A 13,828-nucleotide genomic window follows, 5' to 3' on the forward strand; every position below is an offset into this window, starting at 1 on the left:
AGCAGGGTCAGAGGTCAGGGTTAGAGGTCATGGTTAGTGTCGTAGCTAAATGACAGATTCCTCTCCTCCTCCCAGTGTTCTGTATGAGTGGAAGGAGCAGTTGAAGCAGGGTCAGAGGTCAGGGTTAGAGGTCATGGTTAGGGTCGTAGCTAAATTACAGATTCCTCTCCTCCTCCCAGTGTTCTGTATGAGTGGAAGGAGCGGTTGAAGCAGGGTTGCCACATCATCCAGACCACGCCCTCCGGACGCCCTGCCAACATAAGCTCCACCTCCTCACAGAGGATCTACGTGACGTATCGCCGCGCCACGGAGAGCCAGACCTACGCCGCCCTGGCCGTCACAGACATCTGTGTCATCATCCCCGGCAAGGGAGAGACGCCACCACACACCTTCTGCAAGGTGGACAAGAACCTCAACAGCAGTATGGTGAGATGAGGGAGGGAGGGAGGGAGGGAGGGATAACATGGATGCTGTGTGTTAACAGAGAGAGAGGTAGAGATAACATGGATGCTGTGTGTTAACAGAGAGAGAGGTAGAGATAACATGGATGCTGTGTGTTAACAGAGAGAGAGAGGTAGAGATAACATGGATGCTGTGTGTTAACAGAGAGAGAGGTAGAGATAACATGGATGCTGTGTGTTAACAGAGAGAGAGGTAGAGATAACATGGATGCTGTGTGTTAACACAGGGAGAGAGACATGGATGCTGTGTGTTAACAGAGAGAGGTAGAGATAACATGGATGCTGTGTGTTAACAGAGAGAGAGAGAGGTAGAGATAACATGGATGCTGTGTGTTAACAGAGAGAGGTAGAGATAACATGGATGCTGTGTGTTAACACAGAGAGAGAGAGAGGTAGAGAGAGATAACATGGATGCTGTGTGTTAACACAGAGAGAGAGGTAGAGATAACATGGATGCTGTGTGTTAACAGAGAGAGAGGTAGAGATAACATGGATGCTGTGTGTTAACAGAGAGAGAGGTAGAGATAACATGGATGCTGTGTGTTAACAGAGAGAGAGGTAGAGATAACATGGATGCTGTGTGTTAACAGAGAGAGAGGTAGAGATAACATGGATGCTGTGTGTTAACAGAGAGAGAGGTAGAGATAACATGGATGCCTGACCTCTCCATTGTCCCCTCCCCTGACCCCTCCACTGTCCCCTCCCCTGACCCCTCCACTGTCCCCTCCCCTGACCTCTCCACTGTCATCTCCCCTGACCTCTCCACTGTCATCTCCCCTGATCTCTCCACTGTCCCCTCCCCTGACCTCTCCACTGTCCCCTCCCCTGACCTCTCCAACGTCCCCTCCCCTGACCTCTCCAATGTCCCCTCCCTGACCTCTCCACTGTCACCTCCCCTGACCTCTACACTGTCCCCTCCCCTGACCTCTCCACTGTCCCCTCCCCTGACCTCTCCACTGTCCCCTCCCCTGACCTCTCCACTGTCCCCTCCCCTGACCCCTCCACTGTCCTCTCCCCTGACCTCTCCATTGTCCCCTCCCCTGACCTCTCCACTGTCCCCTCCACTGACCTCTCCAACGTCCCCTCCCCTGACCTCTCCACTGTCCCCTCCCCTGACCCCTCCACTGTCCCCTCCCCTGTCATAATTCAGGGTCCACTGTCGACGGCTATTGTCAACACCTTACTCAACTGATTCCCGGCGCTGTGTGTTTGGAAAGAAAGAGTGTGATGTGATTCCAATCCGAACAACACGTGTCGTCTCTGTTTTCAGTGGGGTTCCTCTGTCTATCTGTGTTACAAGAAGTCTGTGGCCAAACCCAACACCATAGCCTACAAGGCAGGTGAGTGAACGTCCCCGGAAGAGGAGAAACAACATTTATCTGTAGAAACCTCTGACCCTTAGATATGTATCTCCTGTACACCACCACACAGGAGGTGGAATATCTCCGCAGTCACGATGATATTATTGCCCGTCTTTAAAACAGACATTTGTCATGGTATATCATATACACACACAACAACCAAGAACCAAGAACTGCAACTACCTGTTTAAGGGCCATTAGCATTACGTGGGCTGCTGTATACGTGATGTGCTGTTGTCTCTTGGTAGGGTCAGACACAGTTGGAACAGTACTATCCTCATAGAGCCCAGTCACTGTCCGAGGCCCTGTCGTCTGGTCGCTTCACACTGATTTAAACAACATGTGTTTATTTAAGCTTTATTTAATAAGAGGGACTGATAAGCAGGCCTCTCTGGCCAGTTCTTTTCATCTGAAACACAACGAGCCCCATTGATGGACAGGCTGACATTCCATTGGACTGATTCATTGTCCCAATTGGCACCCTATTCCCTATAGGCCTCGGTCAAAAGTAGTGCACTACATAGGGAATAGGGGGCCATTTGGGACCCAATCCCTGATGTTTCTCTGGAGACTCCCTCCAATCCTCCTGCTCTCCTGTACAGGAAAAGACATGATACTGGAGGCTCCCTCCAATCCTCCTGCTCTCCTGTACAGGAAAATACATGAGACTGGAGGCTCCCTCCAATCCCCTGTACAGGAAAAGACATGAGACTGGAGACTCCCTCCAATCCCCTGTACAGGAAAAGACATGATACTGGAGGCTCCCTCCAATCCTCCTGCTCTCCTGTACAGGAAAAGACATGATACTGGAGACTCCCTCCAATCCTCCTGCTCTCCTGTACAGGAAAATACATGAGACTGGAGGCTCCCTCCAATCCCCTGTACAGGAAAAGACATGAGACTGGAGGCTCCCTCCAATCCTCCTGCTCTCCTGTACAGGAAAATACATGAGACTGGAGGCTCCCTCCAATCCCCTGTACAGGAAAAGACATGAGACTGGAGACTCCCTCCAATCCTCCTGCTCTCCTGTACAGGAAAATACATGATACTGGAGGCTCCCTCCAATCCCCTGTACAGGAAAATACATGATACTGGAGACTCCCTCCAATCCTCCTGCTCTCCTGTACAGGAAAATACATGAGACTGGAGGCTCCCTCCAATCCCCTGTACAGAAAAGACATGAGACTTCTATAGCCAGCATTCACAGACAAATGTCTCCAGCTGCTCATTTTGACTGATAAAAGTTTTTGGTACTTTTTGGGGCGGGTACATTGTGGTTCTTGTAATTTTTATGCTAATTCTCTGGTTATGAGTCATTCATGTTTATAACAGGGTTTGGATTCTCCCTGGTTGGCTGGTGAGTCATTCATGTTTATAACAGGGTTTGGATTCTCTCTGGTTGGCTGGTGAGTCATTCATGTTAACAGGGTTTGGAGTAAATGTGGACACTTTTTCTCTCCACACTGTTCATTGTGACGATAAACAGTTGTGGCTTTTTTCCCCCACAGTTACTTGGTTGTTCAATGCAAATGCTCTAGTGATGAGTCATGGATGTTTACAGCAGGGAAGGAGGGATTCTCCCTGTTTGGCTGGTATATCAGAGATTCTCCCTGGTTGGCTGATGTATCAGAGATTCTCCCTGGTTGGCTGGTATATCAGAGATTCTCCCTGGTTGGCTGATATATCAGAGATTCTCCCTGGTTGGCTGGTGTATCAGAGATTCTCCCTGGTTGGCTGATGTATCAGAGATTCTCCCTGGTTGGCTGATGTATCAGAGATTCTCCCTGGTTGGCTGATGTATCAGAGATTCTCCCTGGTTGGCTGGTATATCAGAGATACTCCCTGGTTGGCTGGTGTATCAGAGATTCTCCCTGGTTGGCTGGTGTATCAGAGATTCTCCCTGGTTGGCTGGTGTATCAGAGATTCTCCCTGGTTGGCTGATGTGTCAGAGATTCTCCCTGGTTGGCTGATGTATCAGAGATTCTCCCTGGTTGGCTGATATATCAGAGATTTTCCCTGGTTGGCTGGTGTATCAGAGATTATCCCTGGTTGGCTGATGTATCAGAGATTCTCCCTGGTTGGCTGGTATATCAGAGATTCTCCCTGGTTGGCTGGTGTATCAGAGATTCACCCTGGTTGGCTGATATATCAGAGATCCTCACTGGTTGGCTGGTATATCAGAGATTGTTCCTGGTTGGCTGATATATCAGAGATTCACCCTGGTTGGCTGATGTATCAGAGAATGTCCCCGGTTGGCTGATGTATCGGAGATTCTCCATGGTTAGCTGATGTATCAGAGATTCTCCCTGGTTGGCTGGTGTATCAGAGATTCTCCCTGGTTGGCTGGTATATCAGAGATTCTCCCTGGTTGGCTGGTATATCAGAGATTCTCCCTGGTTGGCTGATGTATCAGAGATTCTCCCTGGTTGGCTGATGTATCAGAGATTCTCCCTGGTTGGCTGGTATATCAGAGATTCTCCCTGGTTGGCTGGTGTATCAGAGATTCTACCTGGTTGGCTGATATATCAGAGATTCACCCTGGTTGGCTGATGTATCAGAGAATGTCCCCGGTTGGCTGATGTATCGGAGATTCTCCCTGGTTGGCTGGTGTATCAGAGATTCTCCCTGGTTGGCTGATATATCAGAGATTCACCCTGGTTGGCTGATGTATCAGAGATTCTTCCTGGTTGGCTGATATATCAGAGATCCTCCCTGGTTGGCTGATGTATCAGAGAATGTCCCCGGTTGGCTGATGTATCAGAGATTCTCCCTGGTTGGCTGATGTATCAGAGATTCTCCCTGGTTGGCTGATGTATCAGAGATTCTCCCTGGTTGGCTGGTATATCAGAGATTCTCCCTGGTTGGCTGGTGTATCAGAGATTCTCCCTGGTTGGCTGGTGTATCAGAGATTCTCCCTGGTTGGCTGATGTATCAGAGATTCTTCCTGGTTGGCTGATATATCAGAGATCCTCCCTGGTTGGCTGATATATCAGAGATTCAACCTGGTTGGCTGATGTATCAGAGAATGTCCCCGGTTGGCTGATGTATCGGAGATTCTCCATGGTTAGCTGATGTATCAGAGATTCTCCCTGGTTGGCTGATGTATCAGAGATTCTCCCTGGTTGGCTGATGTATCAGAGATTCAACCTGGTTGGCTGATGTATCAGAGAATGTCCCCGGTTGGCTGATGTATCGGAGATTCTCCCTGGTTAGCTGGTGTATCAGAGATTCTCCCTGGTTGGCTGATATATCAGAGATTCACCCTGGTTGGCTGATGTATCAGAGATTCTTCCTGGTTGGCTGATATATCAGAGATCCTCCCTGGTTGGCTGATGTATCAGAGAATGTCCCCGGTTGGCTGATGTATCAGAGATTCTCCCTGGTTGGCTGATGTATCAGAGATTCTCCCTGGTTGGCTGATGTATCAGAGATTCTCCCTGGTTGGCTGGTATATCAGAGATTCTCCCTGGTTGGCTGGTGTATCAGAGATTCTCCCTGTTTGGCTGGTGTATCAGAGATTCTCCCTGGTTGGCTGATGTATCAGAGATTCTCCCTGGTTGGCTGGTATATCAGAGATTCTCCCTGGTTGGCTGATGTATCAGAGATTCTCCCTGGTTGGCTGATGTATCAGAGAATGTCCCCGGTTGGCTGATGTATCAGAGATTCTCCCTGGTTGGCTGGTATATCAGAGATTCTCCCTGGTTGGCTGGTGTATCAGAGATTCTCCCTGGTTGGCTGGTGTATCAGAGATTCTCCCTGGTTGGCTGATGTATCAAAGATTCTCCCTGGTTGGCTGATGTATCAGAGATTCTCCCTGGTTGGCTGATGAGCCGGTAAGAGAGAGAGATATATATCCCAGAGGATATGGGCCAGGCAGGGTTGTTAAGACGTGTTAAGACGTGTGGTGGCGTGTTGTGAGACAGACAGTGTTCTGGGTTAAACACTGTTAATGATGCCAATACACGCTCCTAGAGCCTTAAAGGGATAGTTTCACCCAAGTAAGAAATTGACTCCCTTTCTTTGGGACAGCATGATGCTCACCAGTCCAAAACACTGCCTAGAGTTTGGCCTACATAATAGTGTAATTACTGAGCTAGGCCTAAGTGTAGCTAATTGTCGTCTATGGACAATGACTAGGCCTAATTAACAACGACTTCATTATCTGTCAGCGACTGCTTAGTGCTACAGGAACTGCCTAGTGTTGCATGTAATGATGATTATGATCATGTCATGATACATTAAATGAGAGAGAGTTCTCTATCAACCCACAGCTGTTTAGTGGTTCATTAGGATGTAAACATTCTACATTAACCCATAGCTGTTTAGTGGTTCATTATGATGTAAACATTCTACATTAACCCATAGCTGTTTAGTGGTTCATTATGATGTAAACATTCTACATTAACCCATAGCTGTTTAGTGGTTCATTATGATGTAAACATTCTACATTAACCCACAGCTGTTTAGTGGTTCATTATGATGTAAACATTCTACATTAACCCATAGCTGTTTAGTGGTTCATTATGATAGACACATTCTACATTAACCCATATATGTTTAGTGGTTCATTAGGATGTAAACATTCTACATTAACCCATAGCTGTTTAGTGGTTCATTATGGTAGACACATTCTACATTAACCCATATCTGTTTAGTGGTTCATTATGGTAGAAACATTCTACATTAACCCATAGCTGTTTAGTGGTTCATTAGGATGTAAACATTCTACATTAACCCATATCTGTTTAGTGGTTCATTAGGATGCAAACATTCTACATCAACCCACAGCTGTTTAGTGGTTCATTATGATAGACACATTCTACATTAACCCATATCTGTTTAGTGGTTCATTATGATAGACACATTCTACATTAACCCATATCTGTTTAGTGGTTCATTATGATAGACACATTCTACATTAACCCATATCTGTTTAGTGGTTCATTAGGATGTAAACATTCTACATTAACCCATAGCTGTTTAGTGGTTCATTATGATAGACACATTCTACATTAACCCATATCTGTTTAGTGGTTCATTAGGTTGTAAACATTCTACATTAACCCATATCTGTTTAGTGGTTCATTATGATAGACACATTCTACATTAACCCATATCTGTTTAGTGGTTCATTATGGTAGACACATTCTACATTAACCCATATATGTTTAGTGGTTCATTAGGATGTAAACATTCTACATTAACCCATAGCTGTTTAGTGGTTCATTAGGATGTAAACATTCTACATTAACCCATATCTGTTTAGTGGTTCATTAGGTTGTAAACATTCTACATTAACCCATATCTGTTTAGTGGTTCATTATGATAGACACATTCTACATTAACCCATATCTGTTTAGTGGTTCATTATGGTAGACACATTCTACATTAACCCATAGCTGTTTAGTGGTTCATTATGGTAGACACATTCTACATTAACCCATATCTGTTTAGTGGTTCATTATGGTAGACACATTCTACATTAACCCATATCTGTTTAGTGGTTCATTAGGTTGTAAACATTCTACATTAACCCATATCTGTTTAGTGGTTCATTATGATAGACACATTCTACATTAACCCATATCTGTTTAGTGGTTCATTATGGTAGACACATTCTACATTAACCCATATCTGTTTAGTGGTTCATTAGGATGTAAACATTCTACATTAACCCATAGCTGTTTAGTGGTTCATTATGATAGACACATTTTACATTAACCCATATCTGTTTAGTGGTTCATTAGGATGTAAACATTCTACATTAACCCATATCTGTTTAGTGGTTCATTAGGTTGTAAACATTCTACATTAACCCATATCTGTTTAGTGGTTCATTATGATAGACACATTCTACATTAACCCATATCTGTTTAGTGGTTCATTATGGTAGACACATTCTACATTAACCCATAGCTGTTTAGTGGTTCATTATGGTAGACACATTCTACATTAACCCATAGCTGTTTAGTGGTTCATTATGATATAAACATTCTACATTAACCCATATCTGTTTAGTGGTTCATTATGATAGACACATTCTACATTAACCCATATCTGTTTAGTGGTTCATTATGGTAGACACATTCTACATTAACCCATAGCTGTTTAGTGGTTCATTATGATAGACACATTCTACATTAACCCATATCTGTTTAGTGGTTCATTATGATAGACACATTCTACATTAACCCATAGCTGTTTAGTGGTTCATTATGGTAGAAACATTCTACATTAACCCATATATGTTTAGTGGTTCATTAGGATGTAAACATTCTACATTAACCCATATCTGTTTAGTGGTTCATTAGGATGTAAACATTCTACATTAACCCATATCTGTTTAGTGGTTCATTATGGTAGACACATTCTACATTAACCCATATCTGTTTAGTGGTTCATTATGGTAGAAACATTCTACATTAACCCATATCTGTTTAGTGGTTCATTAGGATGTAAACATTCTACATTAACCCATATCTGTTTAGTGGTTCATTATGGTAGAAACATTCTACATTAACCCATATCTGTTTAGTGGTTCATTATGGTAGACACATTCTACATTAACCCATATCTGTTTAGTGGTTCATTAGGATGTAAACATTTTACATTAACCCATATCTGTTTAGTGGTTCATTATGGTAGAAACATTCTACATTAACCCCCATTTTATTGAGGTGTGATCTCCTGCATTCCCTCCCTCCCTCCCTCCCTCCCTCCCTCCCTCCCTCCCTCCCTCCCTCCCTCCCTCCCTCCCTCCCTCCCTCTCCTTCCCCCACTCCCTCCCTCTCCCCTTTCCCCTCCCTCCCTCCCTCCCTCCCTCCCTCCCTCCCTCCCTCCCTCCCTCCCTCCCTCCTCCCTCCCTCCTCCAGGTCTGTTTAGCAGGTATCCTGAGGAGGACTATGAGTCTTTCCCCCTGCCTGAGTCCGTGCCTCTGTTCTGTCTGCCCATGGGGGCCACCATCGAGGCCTGGCCGGCCCAGACCAAATACCCCCTGCCTGTCTTCTCCACCTTTGTACTGACCGGATCCTCTGGAGAGAAGGTAACACACACACACACAAACACCTAACCTTTCGAGAATGGTTATTCCACCATGCACACCCGTCCACATGCAGCACTAGGTCCAAGGAATGTTATCTTAACAAACAAACACGCATCCACACACTCTCACACACTCGGACACACATACACACCTCCTAATCCCCAAGAACGCTTATACCTCCTACATACACACACATGCAGTTAACCTCCAAGGAATGTTATCCCACCGAACACACACACGCTGACACACACACACACACACACACACACACACACACACACACACACACACACACACACACACACACACACACACACACACACACACACACCTACGCATTTGTATTTATTATGGATCTTCATTAGTTCCTGTCAAGGCAGCAGCTACTCTTCCTGGGGGTTATTATGGATCAACATTAGTTCCTGCCAAGGCCGCAGATACTCTTCCTGGGGTTTATTATTATGGACCCCCATTAGTTCCTGTCAAGGCAGCAGATACTCTTCCTGGGGTTTATTATGGATCCCCATTAGTTCCTGTCAAGGCAGCAGATACTCTTCCTGGGGTTTATTATGGATCCCCATTAGTTCCTGTCAAGGCAGCAGATACTCTTCCTGGGGTTTATTATGGATCCCCATTAGTTCCTGTCAAGGCAGCAGATACTCTTCCTGGGGTTTATTATGGATCCCCATTAGTTCCTGTCAAGGCAGCAGATACTCTTCCTGGGGTTTATTATTATGGACCCCCATTAGTTCCTGCCAAGGCAGCAGCTAGTCTTCCTGGGGTTTATTATTATGGATCCCCATTAGTTCCTGTCAAGGCAGCAGATACTCTTCCTGTGGGTTATTATGGATCCCCATTAGTTCCTGTCAAGGCAGCAGCTACTCTTCCTGGGGTTTATTATGGATCCCCATTAGTTCCTGTCAAGGCAGCAGATACTCTTCCTGGGGTTTATTATGGATCCCCATTAGTTCCTGTCAAGGCAGCAGCTACTCTTCCTGGGGTTTATTATGGATCCCCATTAGTTCCTGTCAAGGCAGCAGATACTCTTCCTGGGGTTTGTTATTATGGATCCCCATTAGTTCCTGTCAAGGCAGCAGATACTCTTCCTGGGGTCTAAATACATTAAAGCACTTACTGTACATCACATATAAAGCAAAAGATAGGGTGTGTGTAAAACCACCATACAATAATATTACACTGTACGTGTGCTAGTGTGTGTGTGTGTGTGTGTGTGCTAGTGTGTGTGTGTGTGTGTCTGTGTGTCTCTTCACAGTCCCCGCTGTTCCAGAAGGTGTATATTTATCTGTTTTCTAAATGATTTTACTGCTTGCATCAGTTACCTGATGTGGAATAGAGTTCCATGTGGTCATGGCTCTATGTAGTACTGTGCGCCGCTGTTCTGGACTTGGGGACTGCGAAGAGACCTCTGGTGGCATGTCTACCTCTTGTGGCAGGCATTGACACATTCACACACAACAACAGCTGAGGAGGACCTCAGCCAAAACATTACCCATACTGGGGCACCAGGAAACCACGGTGACGCACAGCACACGCCAGCAGCGAAAGTGGGTCACACACACACACACACACACACACACACACACACACACACACACACACACACACACACACACACACACACACAAATGAAATGGAACAGATACAACCAGAAATAGATAGGCAGTCACAGCTGCCGGAAGGATCTTGGCTTCAAAGAGTAACCACCAAGCAGAAACACCACGGTGACAGGCAGCAAGGTAACAGCTAGCTATTAGCTAGCTAGCTTCTCTATTAACACCACGGTGACAGGCAGCGGGGTAACAGCTAGCTAGTAGCTAGCTAGCTTCTCTATTAACACCACGGTGACAGGCAGCGGGGTAACAGCTAGCTAGTAGCTAGCTAGCTTCGCTGTAAACACCACAGTGACAGGCAGCAAGGTAACAGCTAGCTAGTAGCTAGCTAGCTTCTCTGTAAACACCACAGTGACAGGCAGCAAGGTAACAGCTAGCTAGTAGCTAGCTAGCTTCTCTGTAAACACCACAGTGACAGGCAGCAAGGTAACAGCTAGCTAGTAGCTAGCTAGCTTCTCTGTAAACACCACAGTGACAGGCAGCAAGGTAACAGCTAGCTAGTAGCTAGCTAGCTTCTCTGTAAACACCACAGTGACAGGCAGCAAGGTAACAGCTAGCTAGTAGCTAGCTAGCTTCTCTATAAACACCACGGTGACAGGCAGTGGGGTGACAGCTAGCTAGTAGCTTGATTGAGCTTGCCTAGGCTTAGTGGACCTATTGAATACTACCTAAAATACAACCCCATCTCTGTCTCTGGGGTCTGAAAGTGGAGCTATGTGGTGAAACCAAAGTCTGAATAAAACCAATAGAACCTGAACCCAGGTCTGAATAAAACTAACATGACCTGAACACAGGTCTGAATAAAACTAATAGGACCTGAACCCAGGTCTGAATAAAACTAACATGACCTGAACACAGGTCTGAATAAAACCAATAGAACCTGAACCCAGGTCTGAATAAAACTAACATGACCTGAACACAGGTCTGAATAAAACCAATAGAACCTGAACCCAGGTCTGAATAAAACTAACATGACCTGAACACAGGTCTGAATAAAACTAATAGGACCTGAACACAGGTCTGAATAAAACTAATAGGACCTGAACCCAGGTCTGAATAAAACTAACATGACCTGAACACAGGTCTGAATAAAACCAATAGAACCTGAACCCAGGTCTGAATAAAACTAACATGACCTGAACCCAGGTCTGAATAAAACGAATAGGACCTGAACCCAGGTCTGAATAAAACTAACATGACCTGAACCCAGGTCTGAATAAAACTAACAGGATCTGAACCCAGGTCTGAATAAAACTAACAGGACCTGAACACAGGTCTGAATAAAACCAATAGAACCTGAACCCAGGTCTGAATAAAACTAACAGGACCTGAACCCAGGTCTGAATAAAACTAATAGGACCTGAACCCAGGTCTGAATAAAACTAACAGGACCTGAACCCAGGATATCTACGGTAGCACCGGGCTTAAAACTAAACACGACGCAACCAGGGGGTCAAAACGACGGCTGGCGTGCAACCACTCCGTTTGGTTCTGTCTGTCTCGTGGGTTGCCCAACTGTGAGTGTGGTAGGTGAGCTGTGTTTTACTGGCCAAGGTCGTAGAGACAGTCAGGAGGTCCTGGTGTACTGCCCCTCATTCTGCACACAGACCAGGCTTCCCTTTAAACTGAGCTTGTCAGCCACTGACCCAGACATCTACTAACACAAGGTATGAACACTTTACAGCATACAGGACAGTGCAGACTGTAGACAGAACACACCCTCTGACTGAAGGCTGTTCTGTACTAGACTGTACACACAGGCAGAACACACCCTCTGACTGAAGGCTGTTCTATACTAGACTGTACACACAGGGAGAACACACCCCCTGACTGAAGGCTGTTCTGTACTAGACTGTACACACAGGCAGAACACACCCTCTGACTGAAGGTTGTTCTGTACTAGACTGTATACACAGGGAGAACACACCCTCTGACTGAAGGCTGTTCTGTACTAGACTGTATACACAGGGAGAACACACCCTCTGACTGAAGGCTGTTCTGTACTAGACTGTATACACAGGGAGAACACACCCTCTGACTGAAGGCTGTTCTGTACTAGACTGTATACACAGGCAGAACACACCCTCTGACTGAAGGTTGTTCTGTACTAGACTGTATACACAGGGAGAACACACCCTCTGACTGAAGGCTGTTCTATACTAGACTGTATACACAGGGAGAATACACCCTCTGACTGAAGGCTGTTCTGTACTAGACAGTATACACAGGCAGAACACACCCTCTGACTGAAGGCTGTTCTGTACTAGACTGTATACACAGGGAGAACACACCCTCTGACTGAAGGTTGTTCTGTACTAGACTGTATACACAGGCAGAACACACCCTCTGACTGAAGGTTGTTCTGTACTAGACTGTATACACAGGGAGAACACACCCTCTGACTGAAGGCTGTTCTGTACTAGACTGTATACACAGGGAGAACACACCCTCTGACTGAAGGCTGTTCTGTACTAGACTGTATACACAGGGAGAACACACCCTCTGACTGAAGGCTGTTCTGTACTAGACTGTATACACAGGCAGAACACACCCTCTGACTGAAGGCTGTTCTGTACTAGACTGTACACACAGGCAGAACACACCCTCTGACTGAAGGCTGTTCTGTACTAGACTGTATACACAGGCAGAACACACCCTCTGACTGAAGGCTGTTCTGTACTAGACTGTATACACAGGCAGAACACACCCTCTGACTGAAGGCTGTTCTGTACTAGACTGTACACACAGGCAGAACACACCCTCTGACTGAAGGCTGTTCTATACTAGACTATACCCTCTGACAGAAGGCTGTTCAATACTAGACTATACCCCCTGACTGAAGGCTGTTCTGTACCTGACTATACCCCCTGACAGAAGGCTGTTCTATACTAGACTATACCCTCTGACAGAAAGAAGGCTGTTCTGTACCTGACTATACCCTCTGACAGAAGGTTGTTCTATACTAGACTGTACACACAGGCAGAACACACCCTCTGACTGAAGGCTGTTCTGTACTAGACTGTATACACAGGCAGAACACACCCTCTGACTGAAGGCTGTTCTGTACTAGACTGTATACACAGGCAGAACACACCCTCTGACTGAAGGCTGTTCTGTACTAGACTGTACACACAGGCAGAACACACCCTCTGACTGAAGGCTGTTCTATACTAGACTATACCCTCTGACAGAAGGCTGTTCAATACTAGACTATACCCCCTGACTGAAGGCTGTTCTGTACCTGACTATACCCCCTGACAGAAGGCTGTTCTATACTAGACTATACCCTCTGACAGAAAGAAGGCTGTTCTGTACCTGACTATACCCTCTGAC

At 45.7% G+C, this 13,828-nt stretch overlaps 1 protein-coding gene across 5 annotated transcripts in view; it reads left to right on the forward strand.

Annotated features, from left to right (window-relative positions):
* The window catches only part of LOC139384312 (C-myc promoter-binding protein-like), a 150,637-nt gene that overhangs the window by 46,228 nt on the left and 90,581 nt on the right, over nucleotides 1–13,828 (forward strand). For all 5 annotated transcript variants that reach the window (XR_011628832.1, XR_011628831.1, XR_011628833.1 and 2 more), the window contains exons 3-5: nucleotides 180–426; nucleotides 1,732–1,801; nucleotides 8,695–8,864. Coding sequence is in view for 1 of the 5 variants with exons in the window: in XM_071128992.1 (XP_070985093.1) it covers nucleotides 180–426; nucleotides 1,732–1,801; nucleotides 8,695–8,864 (487 nt within the window). In the remaining 4 variants the exon portion in view is untranslated. The remainder of the gene's footprint in view (nucleotides 1–179; nucleotides 427–1,731; nucleotides 1,802–8,694; nucleotides 8,865–13,828) is intronic.

This window comes from Oncorhynchus clarkii, chromosome 26 (assembly GCF_045791955.1).
Source record: "Oncorhynchus clarkii lewisi isolate Uvic-CL-2024 chromosome 26, UVic_Ocla_1.0, whole genome shotgun sequence".
Classification (NCBI taxonomy): Eukaryota; Metazoa; Chordata; class Actinopteri; order Salmoniformes; family Salmonidae; genus Oncorhynchus; species Oncorhynchus clarkii.